Source organism: Neomonachus schauinslandi, chromosome 5, assembly GCF_002201575.2.
Source record: "Neomonachus schauinslandi chromosome 5, ASM220157v2, whole genome shotgun sequence".
NCBI classification, from domain to species: Eukaryota; Metazoa; Chordata; class Mammalia; order Carnivora; family Phocidae; genus Neomonachus; species Neomonachus schauinslandi.
In genome coordinates this window covers 66,688,512-66,713,616 of record NC_058407.1, presented here as the reverse complement: position 1 = coordinate 66,713,616, position 25,105 = coordinate 66,688,512, and the positions used below count along the sequence as shown (strand labels likewise).

Genomic DNA, 25,105 nt, shown 5'->3' with positions numbered 1-25,105 from the left:
TCTGTCTCTCAGTATCTCTGTGTCTCAAATGAATAAATAAAATCTTAAAAAAAAAAGTAGGAAGTGTAGAGTATGTAAATTTAAATAATGATACATTAATAATTTGGTAATGATATCCAAGAGGGAATAGTAGTACATTTTTTTATATTTTATTACTTTCTGAAGACTAATTTTAACTTAAGTTTAGAGTTGAACTCTTTAAACTTCTACTCAATTTAAATTTTATAAAGGAAAACAAGCCTCTGTCCTGGATTTGTAAAATATTAATGATAATGGTTTTTAATCCTTGATATACTTAAGGTGTTTTTGTTTTTATCTTAGATTATCTGCGTCAAAGTTATGGGCTATCTATGGACTTCAATTCGCCAAATGATTATAATAAATTGGTGCTTTCACTGTTATCTGGACTCCCAAATGAAGTGGACTTTGCTATTAACGTATGCACTCTTCTATCAAATGAAAGCAAGCACGTCATGCAACTTGAAAAAGACCCTAAAATCATCACTTTATTACTTGCTAATGCCGGGGTGTTTGATGACAGTAAGTTTTAAGCTGAACCTATTGTACGATCATTCTATAAAGGTGTTAGGAATTGTTAAAAAAGGTTTTTAAGGAGAAAAATACTTTTTATTGGTATAATAGCATTCTTTATTTGCTTTTATTATATTAAATGTGTTATTTAAGATAATGTGTGGGTTTTTTTTAACCTTAAACATTTGAATAGTAATGATCTCAGTAAAACTTTTGAAATAAAAATCTTGGGTTTTTTCTTAGAGTAGTGATAAGGGTTTCTTGATGTTAGAAGATTGTTTGATACAAAATCTTGATAGAAAAACCTAGGACCTGGAAGAAATTGTTTTTTTCCTAGTGTGTCGTTACAATTTTTAGTTAAACAGTTTGTCAATGTATTTAAAAATTTGCTGACTAAATAAAATAAGAGTTATCAAATATTTCACATCCTTTTTACTTACAGGATTTGCTAGTAGATTTTTATAAGTCAAATTCTTTATTTTCTATGACTATCTCTTATTAAGTCTAGGTTACTCTTAAGACTAAATTGCTCATTTCTCTAATTGTAGTTAAAAGGGATTTAGAAAATATGTTTTGAAATTTTTTCCTGCTCATGGTTTTTCTTTTTAAAATATGTTGGCTGAATGCTATTGATATAAAATTTTTTCTTGCTAATCAACCCTCCTTCTATTCCAGTGCCATTGTAACTTCTTTTTTTCCAGAAGTATATACTATTAAAGGTTAAAGTAAAGGGTAGATAGCATGAATCAAAAGGAGGTTCTGGGTGCACATAGTCACAGGGAGAGAGGGATTTAAGATTGAGCGGTTCAAGACTAAACTGCCTGGGGAAAAGAGCAGTTCAAGACTAAGCTGCCCATAATGTCTTCTCAACAATTCAGATATATGGGAGAAAAAAAAAAAAGGGTAAGGTATTGACATATTGAAATTATTTTATCATATAGAAATTATGTGTATAGCACAGTTGAGATAGTTTGAGAATTTCTTTAATATTTTATAGATTCATGACAGTTATTGTTTTTATCTTTAAATAGCAACGTGTTTGCAAATGAGTTCATTTTTCTGCAATTTGATTTGGGTCAAGTAGTATACTCTTTAAACATAATTTTATTTGGGATTGTCTAAGTAGGATTCCTTAGAATTTGACAAGTACTTAGGTTTTATGAAGACAGTTTTGAAATGTTTAAACAAAAGTGAAAATTAGTTTCTTACCCTGCCTGAAAGTCTCATTGGTTACATGAGGGAGGAACAAAGTACTTCTCAGTTTGTACTGTAACTTTGGAGATCTAAATTTGGTAGATTTCTGTCTCACTTTCATGTTCTGTGGTTCCTAATATTTTGTTTTGATCTTTTAAGGACATTTTTCAGCATTTAATATAGAATAAAGTTTAAAATTTTCACATTTAGAAATCTTAAAATGAAGTTTTTAGAAAAATTAAATATTCTCAAACCAGAATAATTTAAGTCTTGACCATTTAATCATTGGATAAGGATTACATGTGTGTGTGTATATATATATAATATATATAATATATATATGATAAAAGTTATCTTACCAGTTTGGTATACTGAGGCATGATATCCTTCAGACCTAGTTTATCTTTGTGCATTTTTTAGTCACTTTTATTTATCTAAAAGCCTAAATCATTATGGAGTGTAGCAATCTAAAACTATCAATCTAGCAAATGCTATTTAAGGAATATTACGATCATTTCAACAGTCAGAGTTCCAGAGTACATAGGGACTTTATGAAGAATCTATACTTAAAGCAGTGATTTACATTAGGAAAATAAATCCTTTGACTTTGAGGATTGTCAGTATATTTGATTTGGTTAGGCTTTTTAGAGGTTTTGATTTATTTTTTAGGGCATGGAATTTTAATGAGATAAATGTAGATGATACTTCCTTTATAAGGTGTGAATGTTTATATTGTGTGTTTGAAGAAGTATAATAAAAATTCTATTTGACAAAAAATTTAATTTTTTCATCTTATTTTCCATCCAGTATTCTTTTCCCAGTGAAGTTTTTCTTTATAAGGTTTTTTCAGGACAAACAAAACCTTGTTTCTCTTTAGTGGTATGTGGGCTTCATTTTTCTAATTAAGCTGCTACTTATATGTAAGTTTGATATTTTATGAAATTCTTTAGGTCACTTTAGTTTATTTATTAAAAACTTTCACATCTGTTCTTTTATCATTTCCTCATGACCCTATTATCAATATTAATATCACTGATAAACTTACGTTAAAATTTACTCCTCATCCTTTTTAATATTTTTTCAATGAAAATTCTTGTTCTAATCTAAATACTTCATAAAGTATTTATTTTACTCAATATTAAGGAAATATTAGGTCTGTACTTAAAGGCATAATAAGATTATAAAGATTCAGTGCATCTTTTTACAACAGAAAATGTATCCATTTGTTATGGGTCACAACATAATCCATTAAGGATGTGTTTTTGTTTTTTAAAGAATTTTGTTTAAAACTAGTTTTTCTATTAACAATTGCCACGATATACTTTTCTTTCTGTATTCCAAAAGAAGTAGCTTTCATTACAGAATTAATACCATGGTTGATGAAAGCACTTCCCTAATTTTTTAAAGGCAGATGCTTATTGTGTCACAGCTTAAGACATTTGTATCATACTGCTTAACTGTCTGGTCCCATAAACTGACAATATGAGCCGGCAACATAAAGGAGAAAAAAAAATGATACAACATGTACTTATGACTTTGTTGTGGGGGCCTGGGGGGTAGGGTGTTACTAAGGTTTTGAATTGAATGATTTGATTTTTCTTCTAAACGACTTTATCAAATGTAAAGAACCTATAGGCCTGAGTATGTTTCTTAAGGGAGATTTCATTTGTGGGAATTATTTCCAAAGAATGCCTTGCCCTATATTATTTGAAATATGAATTACACAGTTATTTTTGAAATTAATATAAAGATTTAAAATTTTGAAAATCTGGCAACCTGATAGCAATAGCATTAGTTTGACTTTTTGATATTTTTCTCCTCTACAAATGAAACCTAATGCAGAGTAACTGTTAAAGTACTCTTCTTTTCTCTGTTGTTTGTATAAATATTATAAAAATGAGTTGTGTATTTTTAGTTTATAGAAAGACAAGTTTCTTTAAATTCTATAATTAATTTGTATTTCAAAAGAGATCATGACTTTGTATCATTTACTATGAAATAGTTTTTAGTAAAGAAGATACTTAAATGTATTTTTACTGTTTTTTTCCACATCTGTCTATTAAGGAATTAAGTGAAAGAATAATTCCATTTTACTGAATATACTATTTATTCTTTTAGCTTTAGGATCCTTTTCTACTGTATTTGGTGAAGAATGGAAGGAGAAGACTGATAGAGATTTTGTTAAGGTAACTCACATAAAATATTGAATCATTGAATTACGTGTCACCAAGGGCCAAGGATCCATGGTTGCTTATTTTATATACATACCACCTATACTTTAATCTTAATGTGATATATAAAGATACCTATGTAAAAGTTGTGATTTAGTAAAAAAACAGAATGGCTAATAAATAAAATTCTGTTTTTATTATACATTGATTTCTGAAAATGACAAATCTATAATAAAAGCAATAAATCTGAGAATACGTAGATACTGAGCAGTAGTTTTGCTAATTTCCTTAGGGTTCTTTTCCAGTTCACTTAATCAGTCTTTAGTTGTGTCTAATATTTCACTTGACTCATTTGTTAAATGTGTTAAAAATGTGTGTTTTAATTTCTAGAACTTCTCTTTGTATTTTTTTCAAATTTGTGCTCTTTTGATCTTTTATACTTTTAATAATTCAAATAATATATATTTATAATATGCTTTAATATTCAAATTATGTATATATTAAATATATACAAATGTAAATATATAAAACATAAATCAAAAATTATGTGTACAAAAACACACACACCTGACAATTCTGATATGTAAGCCTCTTGCAACTCTTTCTAGTCACTCTGATTCATGGTGGGTTATTCCTTTGTGTTTTATAACCTCGGTTTTGAAATTTTAGCAGACTTTTCTGTGGGATTTTTGTATAGATTGGATGGAGAGTTCATTTCTTCACTTCTTGTTGGCATTTGCCAGTCACCTGAAAAGAAATAACTGGTCAGAATGACTTTATATTAATTTTGTTATTGGAGATTTTCTGATGATTCTGGTAATAAAACCAAACTCATGGGGGCTGTGGAGCAGGCTAGTTGTGAAATATTTAGGAAATTGTTTTTAACTCAAACTCAAGTAGAGACAGTCAACTCCTTTTATTTGAGCTCTCTTTATGTGAGGGGATTAGACCTTCCGGTTTCTCACCATGATACAGAGTTGCATATTAATTCCCCACTTCACAGGTTCACCCAAAGTCCTATATTCTGTCCTCACCCCGTCCATTAAAAGCCAAGCCTCTTGGTTGTAGTTAGGCAGATAATTTCCTTAACTGCAGAAAAGTGGTGATTAAAGTGTAAGATGCACAAATTGTATATTTACTTATGCAATCACAATGGGAAGTGGGGGATGTCAGTATAATTGCTAATCACTTGAAATCTAGAAGACACAAATATGTTGAAGATGATTAGATGATCACCTCTCTTACATGTTTTCATTAATTTCTGCTCTTTATATTTCTTTTTATATACTATATTCTTTGGGTTTAATTTACTGCACTTTTTATAATCTTTTGGGCTGGTGCTTAGATCATTGAGTTTTGTTTTTGTTTTTTCGAATACATACATTTTAATACATATATTTAAAGCCATAAAATTCTTTCTAAGCACATATTTAACTTTATTCTCCCAGTTCTGATATTTCATGTTTTCATTATAACTCAACTTACAGTATCTTATAATTTCCATTATGACATCCTCTTGATACATGGATTATTTTGAAGGGAAGTCTCTCTCTCTTTTTTTTTTTTTTTAAGTTTTTTGAAAATTCCAGTTAGTTAACATACAGTGCAATGTTAGTTTCAGGTATACAGTATAGTGATTCAGCACTTCCATACAACAACCTTTGCTAATCACAGCAAGTGTGCTCCTTAATCCCCATCACCTATTTCACTCATACCCCCACCCACCTTCCCTCTGATAACCATCCGTTTGTTCCCTGTAGTTAAAAGTCTGTTTCGTGGTTTTCCTCTCTTTTTTTTTTTCCTCTTTGTTTGTGTTGTTTCTTAAATTCACATATGAGTGAAATCATACGGTATTCATCTTTCTCTGACTTACTTCGGTAAGCATTATACCCTCTAGCTCTATCCATGTCATTGCAAACAGCAAGATTTCATTCATTTGTTGGCTGAATAATATTCCTTTGTATGTATATAATCTACATATTTAGAGATATAGAGATAGATATAGATACAGAAGGATGTATACACCACTCTTCTTTATCCATTCATCAGTTGATAGACACTTGGGCTATTTCCATAATTTGGCTATTGTAGGTAATGCTGCTATAAATAAATATCGGAGTGCATGTATTTCTTCGAATGAGTATTTTTGTATGCCTTGGGTAAGTACCTACTAGATGCAATTGCTGGCTCCTAGGGTAGTTCTATTTTTAGCGTTTTGAGGAACCTCCATACTGTTTTCCAGACTGGCTGCACCAGTTTGAATACCCACGAACAGTGCAAGAGGGTTCCCCTTTTTCCACATCCTCACCAACACCTGTTGTTTCTTGTGTTGTTGATTTTAGCCATTCAGACAAGTGTGAGGTGATGTCTCATTGTAGTTTTGATTTGTATTTCCCTGATGATGAGTGATGTTGAGCATCTTTTCATGTCTCTTTTGGCCATCTGTATGTCTTCTTTGGAAAAATGTTTATTCATGTTTTTTTTTTTTTTTTTTTTTAAAGATTTTATTTTTTTATTTATTTGAGACAGAGAGAATGAGAGAGACAGAGAGCACATGAGAGGGGGAAGGGTCAGAGGGAGAAGCAGGCTCCCTGCCGAGCAGGGAGCCCGATGCGGGATTCGATCCCGGGACTCCAGGATCATGACCTGAGCCGAAGGCAGTCGCTTAACCAACTGAGCCACCCAGGCGCCCCTGTTTATTCATGTTTTCTGCCCATTTTTTAATTGGATTATTTGCTTTTGGGTGTTGAGTTGTATAAATATTTTTTTATATTTTGGATACTAACCCTTTATCAGATAGGTCATTTGCAAATACCTTCTCTTGAAGGGAAGTTTCTTAATATTCAAAAAACATACAGTTTTTCCAGTTTTCTTTTTCTTTAAGAAACAAGGCAGAGGATCATAGGGGAAGAGAGGAAAAAATGAAACAAGATGAAACCAGAGAGGGAGACACACCATAAGAGACTCTTTTTCTTAGGAAACAAACTGAGGGTTGCTGGAGGGGGGGGAAGTGGGGGGGGGGGGGGTGGGGTGATGGACACTGGGGAGGGTGTGTGTTGTGATGAGCTCTGGGTGTTGTGTAAGATTGATGAATCGCAGACCTGTACCCTTGAAACAAACAATACATTATATATATTACTTAAAAAAAAAAAAAGAAAGAACAATGTAAAAAAAGCGAACTGAATTTCACTATGCAGAAACAATATACTTTGTATAATCTTAAACTTCTGAAATATTTTCACTTTTATTTATTTCATAGCCTAGCACTGATGAGATTTTATAAACACTATTTGTTTTTGAAGATGATATATATTTTGAAGTTGTTGGGTATAAATTTCTATGTATGTTAGGCCAGCATGGTTAATCATGATATTTGTATTTACTATCAGTACTAGCTGTTTTGTCCATTTCTTCATTTATGGAAAGAGGTGTGTTAAGAACACCCAGTATGATTGGGGGTGTGACTTTCCTTATAGTTCTGTAATACTGTGTTTTTATATTTCAAGACTGATATATAGTGCACATTACAGATGTTATATCTCTCTGGTCAGTTGAACATATAAAGTATCCTTTTTACTTTTAAGTCTACTATTTTTTTTTTGGTCTTCTATCAATATAATATCATCTTCCGTTTGTGGTTTATATGGCTCATATTTTTGCCTTGAACCTTTCTTACTTATCCTTGTATTTTAGATGATTTTGTGTTTGTTTTTTTTTTATAAACAACATATACTTGGGCTTTTTTTCTCCCAGTGTGAAAAATTGTCTTTAAATTAGTGCATTTATTCAATTTACATTAAATCTAATTTTGATATAATTGTGTTTAAATTTGCAGTGTTTTGAATTGGTTTCTATATGTCCTTCCTATTTGGTTTTGTTTTTTTCCCTTCTTCCTTTCTTACCTGTTTTTAAAAATTGATTTAACTGAGTATTGTTTATTATTCAGTAGTCTGCCTACTATTAGTTTGGTATTTATATACTTTTTCTATTCTCTTAGTGATTACACTAGGGATTATAATTTTAATTTTTACTAATTTAGTAGATTAGTACTTTTACCACTTTTTAGATAATGCAGGGACACTAGAACAACGCTCATCTCCATTTACTCACTTTTGACTTATATATACTGCTCTCATTATTCGTTACTTTGCTCTTTTTCGGACTTCTTAAAATAGAATCTTAGATCCTTGGTTTTAAACTTTCCTTCTTGTTTAATGCCAGTATATAAAGCTATAAATTCCTTCTATAAACTGCTTGAGTTGTAGCCTACAAATTTTCTTATGTTGAGTTTTCATTTAGTTCAAAGTATTTTCTCATGTCTCGTGATTTCTTCTTTGATTTATGGCTTATATAGAAGTATGCTGTTTAATTTGTGGGGGGTTTTTTGAAGTAGCTTTTAGTATTAATAGTATTAGTATTGTTATAATTATTATTACTCATTTTAATCACATTCCATTGTTGTCAGAGAACGTAAGTTTATATAAGTTCTTTTATTTAGTTTTTATTTATTTTTTGAGAGAGAGCATGCACATGAGCAGGTTGAGGGGGGCAGGGGAGGGACAGAGGGAGAAGGAGAATCTTAAGCAGGCTCCATCACCACTGCAGAGCCTGATGTGGGGCTCTATCTCACGACCTTGAGATCATGACCTGAGCTAAAATCAAGAATTGGATGCTTAACCACCTGAACCACCCAGGCACCCCTATATAAGGTCTTTTAAACTTACCAAGACTTGTTTTAGTGTATGGTCTTAGTGAATGTTTCATGTACACTTGAAAACAATGTATGCTCTATTGTTGGGTGCAGTGTTTATTAATAACAAGGCAAGGTATTTGACAGTGTTCAAGATTATTGTATTATTATGCTTTTCTATATAATTATTCTATGATTTCCTGAGACATGAGTGTTAAAATCATCAACAGTATGAATGTTTGTATCTCCTTTTAGTAGTCAGTTTTTGCTTTGTGTATTTTGAACCTCTGTTATTAGTTGCATATGCATTTAGGATTATTACATTTTCTTGATAACTTAGCTTTTATTTATTATAACAAAATATTCCTCTGACCTCTAGTAATATCCCATCTCCTGAAGTCTCTTCATTGGTGTAATTTATCTACAGCAGCTTTCTTATGATTAATGTTTTCATGATATATCTTTTTCTATCCTTATGCTTTTCATCTGTTTTTTTTTTTTTAAGATTTATTTATTTGAGAGAGAGAGAGAGAATGAGCAGGAGGGACAGAGGGAGAGGGAGAGAGAATCCCAAGCAGACTCCACGCTGAGCATGGAGCCTGACGCAGGGCTCAATCTCACAACCCTGAGATCATGACCTAAGCTGAAACCAAGAGTCAGACACCTAACCAACTGTGCCACCCAGGCGCCCCTTTTCATCTGTGGTTTTATATACAGTTTCTTAAAGACAGCTTATACTTGGATCTTATTTCCTTTAACTTGCTTTTTGTGCAGTTTCTTCCTTTTCATCAATGTATTCAAGCCATTTATACTTTATGAAATTACTGTTGTGGTTGAATTTTGGTTCTTAGCTTTTATTTTCCTGAAAATTTTATTTTGCCTTTATGTTTGAAAGATATTTTTGCTGGATATAAAATTGTGTTTTCAGGGTATTATCTGAGCAGTTCTAAGGTAATGTTTCATTGCCATCTGATTTGCATTGTTACTGAAAAGAAGTCATTTTTAATTTTATTGCCTTGTGTGTGATGTGTTTTCTCTGACTGCTTTTAAGGTGTTCTCTTAATCATTGACTTTTATTTTGGTTAGGATATGCTTTGTTGAGGTTTTCTTCACTTTTCTTGCTTAGGATTTATTTGGCTGTTTTGGTATTTTTCATGAAATTGGAAAGTTTTGGCAATTATTTCTTCAAATTATTTTCTTTCCCGTTATTTTTCTGAGACTATGTTTATAAAGATGTTAGACCATTTACTGTCTTACAGCCTACAGAAGTTCTCTTCATTGTTTTTAGACCTTTTTTTTTTCCTGTGTACTTCATGGATAGTTTCTATTGTAATGTTTTCATTTTCTCTTATCCTGTTAAGCCCATCTAATCATACTTTTTAATTTCAGATACTGTTTTCAGCTCAGGAAATTCTATTTAATTCTCTTTTACATATCCCATTTTTCTCCTAATTCTCATACTTTCCTTTAAATCTTCACCCATATTTAATAAAAAATGAAAATTTTATTCAAAAATATTTTAAAATCTTTGCTAATTCCATTATCTTTATTACTTCTAGGTCTGTTTTTGTTGAAACTATTTTTGTCTTAGTTAGGGGTCATGTTTCCTACTTTCTTTGTACATGCAGTAATTTTTTATTAAATATGAATATTGAGAATGTTGCATTATTGAGTGTTTGGATTTTGGTGACTTTCAAGAATGTAGGACTTTGTTCTGGCATGCTTTTAATTGGCATATGGATTGTGACATATCAATCCTTTAGAATGTTGTTTTAAAGCTTTGTTATGATTGAGATAGATTAGCCTTTAGCACCAGTTTATCGCTACTCCTAAAGCATGGCTTTATTTGGATTTCTACTGAATTAGGGTATTTAATGAGTTTTCTCTATTTTGCGAATTATTCAGTTATAGCTCCTCATTAGTTGTTCTCTCTGTTTTTTTGCTTGGGGTTTTGGAGTTCAGCCTTGCATACGCATAGTTTTAGTACTCAGCAATCAGCTCAAGGCATTCCTGTACAGATTCATTGAGTTCTTTCTCTTCATTGCTCCTCTTTCTTCCAAATTTGCTCTCAAATTCTAGTTCTGATGGCCTTGCTGAACTCTGATCATTTTCCTCAGCTTAGAAATCACTATGATCTCTTGGATTTATTGTCCCTGGATTTATAGTCTAGAGTGTCCTGTAAAACTATGGGGCAGTGATTGACTCACTTCCGTTATTTTCCATATTTCAGTGATTATGTTTTCCAGTCTCTGGAAACAGTTGTTTTATACATATTGGTTTATGATAGGAAGATGACTACCAAAGTACTAGTTAATCCGTTGTGGCCTGAGCAAAAGCTTTTTCCAGGCTTAGATTTTAATTTTATGCATATTTTTACCTCAGAAAACATTTTTTAAATATTTTATTCATTTATTATTTATTTTGATTTAAACCACATCTCTCTTTTCATGTATTTTTCTTCAGTGCTGGTTTGTAGATGATGAGTTTTCTCAGTTTTCATTTGCCAGTTGTCATTTCCAGTGAAGGGCAGTTTCACTGTTTAAAGATTTCAGTTTGGCAGACGTTTTTTTCCATCACTTAGAAAATGTCCCATTGTCTTCTGGCTTCCATTATTTTATTTTATTTTTTTACAAAGTCTGCTGCAGTTTAGTTTGTTGTCCTTTTTAAGAGTATCTGTTCTTTTTTCTGTCTTTGCATTTGAGTTGGGGTTCTTTTTTGCCTTTGCTTTTCATGAATTTTATTCTTTTATTTTGATGTTCCTACACACCTTTATTTATCTTTTTTCATTGTTTGGAGTGCTTCTTAAATTGTAGGTTAATGTCTTTGAATTGTTTTAGAAAATTCTTTGCCCGGTCTCTTCAAATACTGTTTGTGCCCATTCTCTCTCTTCTTTCTCAGGAAGTCATTATTATGTTACTACCTTTCACTGTATGTTCTGTGTCTTGTGTTTTTTTTTTCCCATCTTTTTGTCTCTTTGTGCTTCCAAATTGTATTTTCTTCTGCACTTACAGTTCACTAATTCTTTCTTGAGTTGTATATAATCAGTCATTAAATTGAGTTTTTCTTTTCAGTTCTAGAATTTCTATTTCATTCTTATAGTTTTCATTTATTTGCCAAATTTTTCAATCTCTTATTTCTTTGAATTTATTATCCATGATCATCTAAAATTCCATTCCTGATATCTTTGTTATTTGAATTTCCTTTGGCCCTTTTTTCTTACTTATTGAACATTGTCTTTTTTTCTTTGTATGCCTAGTTCTTGCTTATTGTTACCATTCTTTTTCATGAGTTTTTTGAGCAATTGATCCTTTTGCTGATGGACCTTTTCTCAGACTAGTGGCTTTAAATGTAAAAGAATCTTAATTCCAAAAAATAAAATACAGTTGCTTTGAAATATCCACACCAGAATGTTTAGGGGGAAAAAAGTGAACTAATAGTCCATGTGTTTCTTTATTAGTACAAAAGTAACAAGATAATACAATTAAATATCATAGACAAGTTGAAGTTATAGTTCATTTTGTATAGTTATATAGTATAGAGTCACTTGATTCTTAGCCTGAAAAAGAACATTGCCCGTGGATTTTGACTCATCTCTTCTCACATTTGAATCAAAAACAGTTTGTAGATAATGGAATACTGGAAAGCAAGTTAAATATCTGGGTTAAAAACTTGGGAACACAACTTCACCACTTACTATTTGATTTTATTCTAGATGTAGGTTTACTCAGTAGCTAGCCAGCAATGTCTCAGGCATGTCTGTAAACAGAAATACTGTGATTGTGTGCTGTTTAATGACAGGATTAATGATTATCATAATTTTCAAATACTAATGAGCATAAACACTATTTCTAGATATTTTCCATAGCTGTAAAATAATCAGAAAATATCTGTAATTCATATTGGTGACATTGTCACAGGTACTGCTAATATTACTATGGTTTTTTGTCTAACATTCAGCGTTGAAGAAATTGCTAAGGAAATACTAAATTTTAGTTAGAGGTTAATGAACATAAAGATACCACCTTTTCCCTCCATTTAATTTCACAGATGCCCTAATTTCTTTCACAGACCATTTAGGAGTCTGTGGACCCCAGGTTAAGAATCCCTAGTCTGAAATAATACCTTATTGTATAAGTACCTTAAACTTATAGAAAGTTAAGTATTTATGTCAACTAATTAAACATATAGCACATACTGATGTCTACATGGGTTTTTAAAAGTACAAGTTTTAGGGGCACCTGGGTGGCTCAGTTGGTTAAGCGTCCCACCCTTGATTTCAGCTCAAGTCATGATCTTAAGGTTGTGAGATCAAGCTCTGCATCAGGCTCCTTGCTGGGCATGGAGCCTGCTTAAGATTCTCTCTCTCCCTCTCTGTCTGCCCCTCCCCCTTCCACTCTCCACCTCTCTTTTAAAAAAAAAGATTCTCTCTCTGTCTCCCTCTTCCCCTCCCTACCCTCTCTCTCTCCCGCTCTATAAATAAATAAACAGTAGAAATTTTATAGTTTTATAGTATGTGTGACTTTTTAAAGTAATAGAATAGTTCTTTCAAATGTCAGAATTAAGTATAATAATTTCTTAATTACAGTTTTGGAAAGACATTGTTGATGATAATGAAGTACGTGACCTCATTTCTGACAGAAACAAGTCTCATGGTAAGGCAATAGGAAACATTTTAAATAACTTCGAAATATCAATAATAAATGAAATATCAATTTAAGTAAAATGTATATTTTCTATTATAGAAGGTACATCAGGAGAATGGATTTGGGAATCTTTATTTCATCCACCTCGAAAGCTGGGCATTAATGATATTGAAGGACAACGGGTACTTCAGATTGCAGTGATTTTGCGAAATCTTTCCTTTGAAGAGGGCAATGTTAAGCTCTTGGCAGCTAATCGTACCTGTCTTCGTTTCCTATTACTTTCTGCACATAGTCATTTTATTTCTCTAAGGCAATTAGGCCTTGACACATTAGGAAATATTGCAGCTGAGGTAAGCATGTGATAGCAACTTAAAACAGTTTTGATAGTTAGCAGTGATATTTACTTTAAATTTTTAGCATGTAGCATTATTGTATTTGCTATACTTACAGAATATGAAAGGCTTATATATAGTTTTGCCTAACATGGTATGGTATCACACACTTTTTTGGAAAAAATATTTGAAATGATGCTCCAGATTTAGTGATGGCTGTTCCCACAATAATAGCATTTTTTAAAACTTGGGCAAATTGTTCCATTAATTTTTATTAAATTTGAAATACACAACACTGAAGAGGGCTACATCAACAATAGTGTCCTTTCTTTTTTCCAGCTTCTATTGGACCCTGTCGATTTCAAAACTACTCATCTGATGTTTCATACTGTTACAAAATGCCTAATGTCAAGGGATAGATTTTTAAAGATGAGGGGTAAGTGCTTACTTAATTTTCCCATTGTATAACATGCACAGACTTTTTATCATCTGTTAAAAAATAAATACATGTTTGTGTGTGTATGCTTTTCAGGCATGGAAATTTTGGGAAATCTTTGCAAAGCAGAAGATAATGGTGTTTTGATTTGTGAATATGTCGATCAGGACTCATACAGAGAGATCATTTGTCATCTCACTTTACCTGATGTGCTGCTCGTGATCTCAACACTCGAGGTGCTATATATGCTCACAGAAATGGGAGATGTTGCTTGCACAAAAATTGCAAAAGTAGAAAAGAGCATAGGTAAGACTAAATGAAAGAAATATTTATTTTCTTTATTGAGGAAAAAATATTTGATGGGGTGCTATACTAAATCACAATTGATATTTGGGGTGTACTATTTATTTTGAGGAGTCATTACCCTTTCAGACATACATGTTTGTGTTATTCTTTCTGCCTGTTTTAGGTTAGCAAGAAACTTCTGTCATATAGAGACCAGGGTGTATGTGGTTATCAATAACTCCTGTTCCTTTCTTTATTTCTGTTACTACTTATCAAATCCAACCAAACAACCAACAAAATTGCTATAACTCTGAGGAGCAGGTCTTTCTGTTTCAAATGGTCAGCTGCTACTATTAAGCAACTGAAGCTGAGTGAAAAAGTTTCCTTGTGTTCCTAGAAGTTGCTGGTAATGGTATTAGTCTTAAAATTAATCAACTTACCACCTCTTTAGTGGGTTGTCAGTTTTAAGCACAATTATGAAAGTATGTCACGTTAACATTTACTCATTGACTAGAATGATTTCTGTCTTTGGTATAAATACTAAAACCAGAGTTAATAGAGATTTGGCTTGAAATTATTAGTGAGAAATTAAGATGTCACTTTCCATATCAGTAGTTCCTAAATCTGGCTACACATCAGAATCAGTTGGGAAACTTTTCAAAAATAAAGATCCTAATCCCCATCCCAGAGCTACTAAGTCAGACTTCAGAGATTGAGCCTAAAAATCTTTTTTAAAGATCCACAGATAATTCTGATGTACAATGATTCATGGACTGCCATGTGAGAAGTACTTATTCTGTATAGCATGTGTTTTTCAGCGATGTCACTGTTTAATAATATTACTAATAACTATTGGTTTTTAATTTATTTTAGACATGTTAGTGTGTCTGGTTTCTATGGATATTCAGATGTTTGGCCCTGATGCACTAGCTGCAGTAAAACTCGTCGAACATCCAAGTTCCAGTCATCAAGTTTTATCTGAAATTAGGCCACAAGCTGTAGAACAAGTCCAAACCCAGACCCATGTAGCATCTGCCCCAGGTTAGTGTTTTTACATAATGTTTTTCAGTATGGTTACTGGTGTGTAAGATTTAATACTAAAGATAAATGTAAATGTGCAGTACAGGGAACTGATACCATAGTGGAATAGGCTAAAGCAGAACTTGAGTATGAGCTTTAATTTTACATATTTATTATACATAACAGGAGCAGTAGGACCAAAGTGAGCACAGAGGAAGAATAGTATAATAGATTTTTTAAAAAACATTTAGAGGCATATGAGGGATTAGATATTTACAATTGTGAGAGCAATATGAAGTGTCTCGATGAACTTATTTGTGATTTTGGTCATTGGAAATTGATATGCCAAGAATAAGTTAATCATACATGACCTTATAATTCCAGCTGGTCATCCAAGTACATAAGTATAATACCTCCTAATACTTGAACCCAAAACCATAGAATCAGAGTCTTGGATCAGACACACATGCATACGTACACACATGACATGTGTACCTGCACCTGTGCACCCTTCTTAGGGTCCCTTGGGTCAATTCTGTTTAACTCAAATGTCTTTAATTAGAATTCATAGCTGTCTAATCATGAGTATTCTCTTCAGTCCTTGGACTTCTTTCTCCTGGCTCGTTATGAGTCATTTTTATACTTTAGCACTCTCAGCCTTTCTGGGAGTGCTTTCTCTACCTTCATTTGTCTTAACAAAACAATCCATCTTTCCCCTCACCTGCTCTTTCCACCTCCCACCATTCCCAAGACATTTCTCTTTCCTTGTATTTTTTAATAGAGGATACTCTTTTTCTCAGTTGATCTTATTACCTCTCACTCGCAATTAATGTGGAAGCTATGTGGCATGATTTTCTTTAACTTCTTAACCCTTCACTTATAAACTTATTAGCATCTGAACTCATTTTCCTTCAACTTCCACTTGTCTTCAGAGATGTCAGCTTCTGAATCTGTGCTCTGAGTATCAGTCTCCTCGTTCCTATATCTCAAACCTCTTTTTCTTTACTTGCTTCTTCCTTTCAGCCTAGAAATACATTTAGATCATCAACCTCCCTCACTACCCTTAATTCAAAAATCTCATTATTTTTTACCTTTAACTACCACATCCATCTAATCACCAAATCTTGTTGAGTCTTCCTAAATACCCTGGCTTCTTCAGTTGCCAGTGCAATGCCTCAGTTTAGACTTCCATCATATCTCTCAGCTACTTGTTCTCCTCTCATTTAATCATGGCCCCAGTCTCTCCTCTATTCTAACTCATAGGATCACAATTATATACTCTATTCACATGACAAGTATGTAATATGTAGCACATATTTTGTTGATTTCCACTATGTCCTTCTGAAGTATATGGTAGAGTTGTATCATGTGCGCGTTTAACTTCCTTGGTATCAACTAACAGAATTGGACAAACAAAGCATGAAAAAAATAGGTAATTTTGACTACTAAACTACTCAGTAGCTTTCATCCACAGGTAATAGCATACTGGGGAGTCAATGGTCAAATAGTAATGTTTTCTCAGCCTTGACAAAGAAATGAAAGAGTTCTCTTTGCCAGTTCAGTGGGTGGTGGGGGTATATTCCTATCCTCAAAGAAGAAATTGAGGATTAAATTAACTGAGGGCCCTAGAGAAACTCTGCTCAACAAAGAGAGGAATTAATAAATTGTCAGTAATACACTGAAATAAAATAGGCCATTTGATGGATATTTAAGGGTAATTTTAATGAAAGATACTGATTTTGCCTCCTCACTGACCAGTGACCTCAACAAATGAACCCATCCCCCCCAACTAAGATTTCACCCTCATTTGGCAAATGGACAAATTTAAATGTTTAGAGTTTGTGACTTCTTCATATAAATAGTAATTTATTGATAGAGGTGGGAATAAACCTCTAAGGACCTAAAACTTTTGAACTGGTGGGCATTTTATTACTTGCTCATCATGAATGACAACTTTTGTTTGATTAGTTATCATTTATAGTTTGTCCCTCCACCCCCCATCATTTGTTTAATACCATTTTCTTATGGAATGGTCGTCTTCAAAAGTTTTGCTCACTTCTCATCACGATAAAAACTTATGTAACCTTTCACCCACTTTCAGTTTGACATCTAAATTTCTTCATTATAATTTAAAGTTGTAAATAAAATTTTTGTGTATATTAAATTGACATTTTAAAGTAAAAAATACTTTTTGTATCGAGTGGAATCTTGATATTTTCCATCATCCATTTTAAAAAAATACACAGACTCTTAATATCAGAAATTTCATGGTACCCTCTTTCTCCTTTAACTCATATCCTCCACCCTATCAGTACTTCTCAGCTATAAATGTAGACATTTTATTTTATTTTATTTTTTTAAAGATTTTTATTTATTTATTTGACAGAGAGAGACACAGCGAGAGAGGGAACACAAGCAGGGGGAGTGGGAGAGGGAGAAGCAGGCTCCCCGCAGAGCAGGGAGCCCGATGTGGGACTCGATCCCAGGACCCTGGGATCATGACCTGAGCCGAAGGCAGTCGCTCAACCGACTGAGCCACCCAGGCGCCCAAATGTAGACATTCTAATTTAACTTTTTCAATTTCCTGTTACTCTATAAAGTTTTAAGTGCTTAAAATTTTATCATTATAAGTTTTTGAAATAAATTACATGAAACAGTACATGACAAAGTAGCTGTTGAAAGTTCATCTCTTAATGAGGTGGTTCTCTGGAAAGTGTTACTCCAGTGTGTCCCAAAATGAATATTTTTTAACTGCTAGAGTGAAACTGGGTTCAACATCAGTCGTATCTCCATTTTTCCTTTTTATAGATTTAATTTGAAAATCTAGCTCACATCAATGAATAGCTAAGGATAGAATTTACAATTCTTTGAGCTTCAGAATTATCCAGAATTATTAAAATTATATTTAACGATCTGTCAACTGAGTTCTTTGATTTTGTTGAAATCAGAGAATTAACATGTGACTCATAAAAGAATTTGTTGCCCAGTCATTACATTTACTTTTAAGTTTTATTGGCAATATGTCAAAAAGATATTAACAAGATATGACTATAAAATGTACTTGCTGACTCTTGCTTAGATGCACCTTGTTTAAGCTGATATAGTCAAGAAATATTAGCATAGCAGTTCTCAAACTTCAGGGTGCATCAGAATTGGCTGGTGGGCTTACACACTGATTTCTAGGCTCCATACCCTGAATTTCTGATTCAGGTGGACTGAAGAATTTTAATTTCTAAACAAGTTCCCATGAGATGCTGATGCTTCAAGTCAGGGGACTATACTTTGAGGACCACTGGGTTAGGAAAATTGAAATATTGTTCAAGACCAGTACAGTTTTTTGATAAGGTGCTTTTATCATGTGCTTTGAGTACTTTTTTGTCAAAACCTTAGAACTGTAGATTTCTCCCCTTTAGCAATAGAAAATGTCTCCCATATAACCTGATAAAGTTAGTCTTTATTATCAAAAGTATTTTTCTTAATCAACCTCACTTTCCATTACTTAGAAAAAGTCCAACTTTATTTTTCATTCCAAGAAAGTATGGTTAATAGGTGTTCCCATGACACCTTCCTTACTTCAAAATTCTAAGATAGTTAAACTAGCCATGAGATTGTCATCTGAATGAAATAAGATGCCACCACCTTCATTATTTCTTTAAGAAAATTCTCTGTGCTTTACTTATACAAGATTCTGCCTCAAAAGTAATGCCCTTTTTAACAGTAGTTAAAGGGTAGAGGAGGAAAGAACATTAAGCAAAAATTGTCATCACTCTGTGTCTGAATTCAGAACACACCAAAGGGCCAGAATACTCAATACCTCAAGCCCAGTGTTGCCCTTAACTATAATACATAAAACATCACAAAATATAGACAGGAAGCCCTACCATAATACCTGGGTTAAAAGAAGCTTTGTGGATTCTAATGATTCTAATTCTCCCTTTGGTGTCTTAGAGGTTTGTACATCATTCATCATCATCATCATCATCATCATCATCATCATCATCATAGCTGACAATTATATAGTGCTAACTATGTGCCAGGCTTTGTTTTAAGTGGCTTATATATAAACTCCTTTAATCCTCATAATGACCTATGAGGTTAGTGTACTGTTACTTTTCCCCACTTTATAGACAGAGAGGTTAATTAACTTGCCCGTGGTTACACAGCTAGTAAGTGCTGGAACTCTGGTGCCAGCCACTCTGGCTTGAGAGCCATGCATTTAATCATACCTGCATTGCTATAAAGGATGGATGAGAGTTAAAACTGTCTGTTCCAAAATGGGAGAAGAGCAGTTTTAGAAAGGAAGGAATATATAAAAGGTTGAGCATCTAGGATATGATTCCTTTTAAAGATTTTTATTTATTTATTTTGAGAGAGAGAAAGTAGGGGAGGGACAGAGGCAGAGGGAGAGAGAGAATCTCAAGCAAACTCCCCGCTGAGTTCTGAGCCCGTCTCAAGGCTCAATCCCATGATCCCACGACCCTGAGATCATGACCTGATCCGAAATCAAGAGTCAGACATTCAACGGACTGAGCCACCCAGGTGCCCCTGGAATTTGATTCCTTTTAAAGCAGAAGTACCTTTGAATCATTTAGAATGAGTCTTTTTTTTTTTTTTTTTTTTTTTTAAAGATTTTTTTTATTTTTTTGTGAGAGAGAATGAGAGACAGAGAGCATGAGAGGGAGGAGGGTCAGAGGGAGAAGCAGACTCCCTGCCGAGCAGAGAGCCCGATGCGGGACTCGATCCCGGAACTCCAGGATCATGACCTGAGCCGAAGGCAGTCGCTTAACCGACTGAGCCACCCAGGCGCCCCCATTTAGAATGAGTCTTTAGGTATCTTTCCTGAAGGCAGTGCTTCTCAGGTTGTAGCCACTTTTATAGTAATTCTATGTTTCCAGTTTATATTCTTAATTTAATTGTGGCTGCTTTATTCTTCTTTATGCATTATTCATAAAATTTTTATAATTTCAACATAATTTCTAATATTTCACTCAATTGGTCATCAATTGATTCAGGACATTTCAGTCTGAATAGGGTATATTCTCTCGTAGTACAGTTGATGAAGAAAAAGGAGGAAGATTTCCAAGTGGGTTCAGGCCCTGCTTAGATATTTTCTCTAATGGTGTCATCAAGTTAGGAGAAGAAAAGATAAGCTGGGGTTGCACCAGGAAAATAGTTTTGATTATAATTATTTTGTTCTGTAAAAAAATAGCGTGTCATAGTATGGGGTCTAAAATATGACAGACCTGGATTCAAATCCAATACCCCTAAAAGAAGGCTTTCCAGCTATACACAGCTCTGCCATTTCCATCATGTGTTCCGTTTGTAAACTTAATCTCTGAGCTTTATTTTCTTCATTAGCAAAATGGGAATAATTAAATTTAGGCCTATAAATAAGATTAAAACGAACAATAGTTTAGAAATACATTTGTTCTGTTTGAGGATTCTCAGTTTTGCTAAAATGTTATTTGAAAAATGGTCCATTTTATAAGTTTAAAAACTATAAAATAATGCTGATGAAGCAGTATAATTTTTAATTTTATAAATATCTAAGATTCATATTTAAATTATCATAATATGACAGTTTATATTATCATATTTTTATATTTTCATTAGTTCCTTTATATACAGCAGAAAAGAAAACATTTATTTTCCTACAGATCTGTTCAACTTGTTAGAAAATAATAGATGATTTGTACATTGGACTTGAATTGTTTTAAAATATGTCATAAGCAAAATCTCAGAAGTTGGTATGTGTTTTAAGATTAATAGCTAGTACATTTTTACCCAACCATCTTGCCTCTCTTAGGACAAAAGGTATACTTGAAAACTATTATTACAACAGATTTTTTTTTTTCCCCAGAAGAATAATCTTATGAAAATCCTTTCTTGAATGTAGGACTTTAAATTAGTTCAGACTTTTTGTTCACCCTTTCCCAGAAATGTTATATATATGCCACTTTCAGAGTTTAATATTAATCTTTTTTTTTTATTTTTATTTTATGATTTTATTTATTTGACAGAGAGACACAGCGAGAGAGGGAACACAAGCAGGGGGAGTGGCAGAGGGAGAAGCAGGCTTCCCGCTGAGCAGGGAGCCCGATGCGGAGCTCGATCCCAAGACCCTGGGATCATGACCTGAGCCAAAGGCAGACGCTTAATGACTGAGCCACCTCGGTGCCCCAGTATTAATCTTTTAAATTCAGAAGTGAAGTGATTCTTTCTGATACTATCTGTTTCTATAACTAAACTGATTCTTATTTACTGATGTGTTGAGCTGTGTGACCTTGGGCTAGTTATTTTAATCACTTTGAGTCTCAGTTTCCTTATGTGTACCCATCTCACAGAAGAATTCATATATAAAGTATTTAACTCAGTGTCTGACCCATGGGAAAAAAGTTTATATTAGCTATATAATCCATATTATTGTTATTATTTGAATGATTGTAAAGAGTTTATATAAAGCATCGAAGACAGTGCCTGGTATAATATGTGCTCCTTTCTCAAATTTGTATATTTTCATTATGCTTATACCCTTTTTAAAAGATACTCATTGTGAATATTAACTGTTTCAGTATCCATGAGCTAAACATGGCATATAGTGACTAAGTTTGTACAAATGATGTAGCTAATGTATTTTTTTCTTTAGCTTCCAGAGCAGTTGTAGCACAGCATGTTGCTCCACCTCCAGGAATAGTGGAAATAGATAGTGAGAAGTTTGCTTGTCAGTGGTAAGTGGTTTATTTCTATTAAGGCTTTATCCTTGGGAAGAATAAAGCAAAAGAGAAAAGGAAATGTATTTCAACAGTCATCCGGAATGTTTTATTCTGTATTTCTTTTTAGTCAGAGTAGAATATCATTTATACAAAGAATGGACAATGTAAAACCATTTCACCTGCATTTTAGAATAATTTGAAAGAGAAATGTTCATCAGAATCTTCAGAATTAAAATTACACCACTTAACTTCTTTGTGGAGTAAAATTTGTGTTAAAACATTATCTTTGACTTTGTAGAAAATAAGATTTGTCAGATTATAGGATTTTTATTTCTTAAATTAATGTTTTATTAAAACTGAACTGGACTGTCTTTAAGAAAATAAAACCAGATTTTGTTGTTAAATGTCCCTTCTTTTTCATCACAAGCAGTACTTCTTGTTCATTGATAGTTAATTTTTCCTTTTTCGGCGTAGTAAGGGAAAATGAGTCAAATGATACAATAGCTAGTGAGTTTACATGGAAATAAGCAACTTGAAAATAATATTTTATTGAGAAGACTGACTAGTCATATATCAGCCACTTCCTGAAAAAATAAATTGTAGACTTGGTTAGATTTCATTTTCTCATGGATAGTAGCTTCCACAGTTATGAATTCCAGCTTAAATTCTTTAGAAGATTAACAGCTTGAATAGAAAAGATCACTTTCTGATGATGTATTACTTTAAAAATTTTCTTTCTTTGATCCCTTTTCTCCCATTCTCTAACATTATTTGTCTCCCATTCCATGTTCCTGTCATTCTGTGTTCCATATTTTTGGTGCTTTCATATCTTTGTTCCTGTGGCAGTTTTCTCTAGACTTTTCCACTTTGCCTAAAATCGGGTTTATATTTTTAAATATCTCTAATTATTTGCTTTTTCCTCCCCTTCTATATTTTTACACCTTATACTTGATGAATCTCTTCCAGTAATACTTGGAAATGTTTATCTTCTACACTAAAACCAAAAAAGGTTTTTTGTACCTAGTCTTTTGAAAAGTCAGTACTCAAAGAATTATGAAAGTTTCAAAAAGTTTGTACCACATGCACAGTAAAATGTTGTGTGTTAGGTATAGATTTGGTCTTCTAAATCCCATTTGCACATTTCTGCCAGTTCTAGTGAGGAAGGAGGAGAGAATCATTTTAAAATTATTTAATCATAAGTATTATTTGATTCGGTTTATATAAACAGCTGTAAATTGGCCTGTTATATGTATAGTAAGTCCTAGAAAAGAATCCTATGAAGGTAATTCGGCCTCCAGTCCTAACATATATGAATGGAAGTCACGATATGAAAAAGACAAACTGAAGTTTGAGTTAATTTGTAATGCATTAGGAATAGAAGTTTCTGAAATGGGGGAAATGGAAGTGTGAGGCATGGGAGAAGTTAGGTGAGTGTTTTTTCTTAAGGAATTTGTTCCAAGAGACAACAGAAGTTTAATTTTAGTTCAATGTTTCTTCCATTTTCCACATCTCCAATGGAAATAGCTCATTATTGGGAGTTTCTGTTATATTTTAATTATTACAAGACAGGAAATTGAGTAGATATTGATTTGTTGTAGAATATTTGTTGCCAACAGACCAATCCTGTTCTCACTGGGGTGTGAACACAGTTTTTATATTTGTTGTTAATGATTTTTTTAATACTAAAATAAATATGATTAAATAGTTAATCTCCTTTTATTTGGTTTCGTCAGTCTAAAACCTAGCATGCATTTTTTGCTAATATGAGAAAGTGAAATTTGATTAACAGGCATAAATATTATTTTATAAGACATTGCCTTCAACTGGTTTTACTATACTTAAATATAAACTCTCCTATAATATATTGCATAATGCCATTTATTTCTCTCCTTTTTAGGCTAAATGCTCATTTTGAAGTAAATCCAGATTGTTCTGTCTCTCGAGCAGAAATGTATTCTGAGTACCTCTCAACGTGCAGTAAATTAGCTCGTGGTGGAATCCTAACTTCAACTGGATTTTATAAATGTCTTAGGTAGGATGCATAGTTGTTGACTTTAAACAAAGTTGATTTATATCACCTAGAGCATCTCTTGCTCTTTAGAGAAAATATGAACCATCTATCTAGTTTTAAATATTTCTACTACTTGAAATTTCATATTGGCTAGGTTATAGTAAGATAGAAATTTAAATACAAGGGGATTTTGGAAATCAAACCTGGTGTTTGTGTTTGAACATTATGAGGCTTATCGAAGAAAGAGAAGGGAGAAACTTTTTTCTACACTACTTTAATATGTTAAAGACATGACTTTTGCCCTTTTTAATCTTGAATAACAGTCTATAACTAATATTCTTCAAATATCGAGGCTTTTGATATTTTGCAAAGTTCATAAAATAGACACTACCTAGATGCAGCTTTTTTGTTAATTATATAGAGTATAGAATTATTTAAAACCCCACAATGTTAATAAATAATGATTTTAAAAATTGGAGAACTGATCTTTTATATTTTTTCTTTGCTTCCCACCTTTGCAGAATACAACAGTATGAATCATACTGGTTCATACATTGGTAGTAATAACATATACTGCTGCTGTTCATGTAAACATTGTTAGAAGTCTGTTTTTTGCTCGTGTGCTAGTTAAGAAAACTAAGTATGTGTGTACTTTACAGAACGGTCTTTCCAAATCATACAGTGAAGAGAGTGGAGGATTCCAGTAGCAACGGGCAGGCACATATTCATGTAGTAGGAGTAAAACGGAGGGCTATACCACTTCCCATTCAGATGTACTATCAGCAGCAACCAGTTTCTACTCCTGTTGTTCGTGTTGATTCTGTTCCTGATGTATCCCCAAGTCCTTCACCTGCAGGTATTAATTTTTGAGTTTTAAGTATTACTAATTTAACAAAAAAGCACAATGAAACTGTATATTGTATAAATTTAAAATGTATAATTTTTCCTCGCGTTTCCAGTAGCTTATTTGCTTATTCTGTTACTTTTATCATATTTGTATGATGCAAAGTTGTTAGATGTTAATTTCTTAAAACGATTCTTTCTTGTACTAACTAATACAATGCCTATATGCAGCTTTT

General features: G+C 32.7%; 1 protein-coding gene across 1 annotated transcript in view; it reads left to right on the top strand.

The window, feature by feature from the left end:
* ARID2 (AT-rich interaction domain 2) overlaps nt 1–25,105 on the top strand; it is a 165,581-nt gene that overhangs the window by 96,053 nt on the left and 44,423 nt on the right. Inside the window, exons 5-14 of the mRNA XM_021704874.2 lie at nt 322–540; nt 3,844–3,911; nt 13,172–13,238; nt 13,329–13,579; nt 13,901–13,997; nt 14,094–14,303; nt 15,156–15,323; nt 21,949–22,030; nt 23,913–24,047; nt 24,686–24,882. Of these exons, the coding sequence (XP_021560549.1) occupies nt 322–540; nt 3,844–3,911; nt 13,172–13,238; nt 13,329–13,579; nt 13,901–13,997; nt 14,094–14,303; nt 15,156–15,323; nt 21,949–22,030; nt 23,913–24,047; nt 24,686–24,882 (1,494 nt within the window). The remainder of the gene's footprint in view (nt 1–321; nt 541–3,843; nt 3,912–13,171; nt 13,239–13,328; nt 13,580–13,900; nt 13,998–14,093; nt 14,304–15,155; nt 15,324–21,948; nt 22,031–23,912; nt 24,048–24,685; nt 24,883–25,105) is intronic.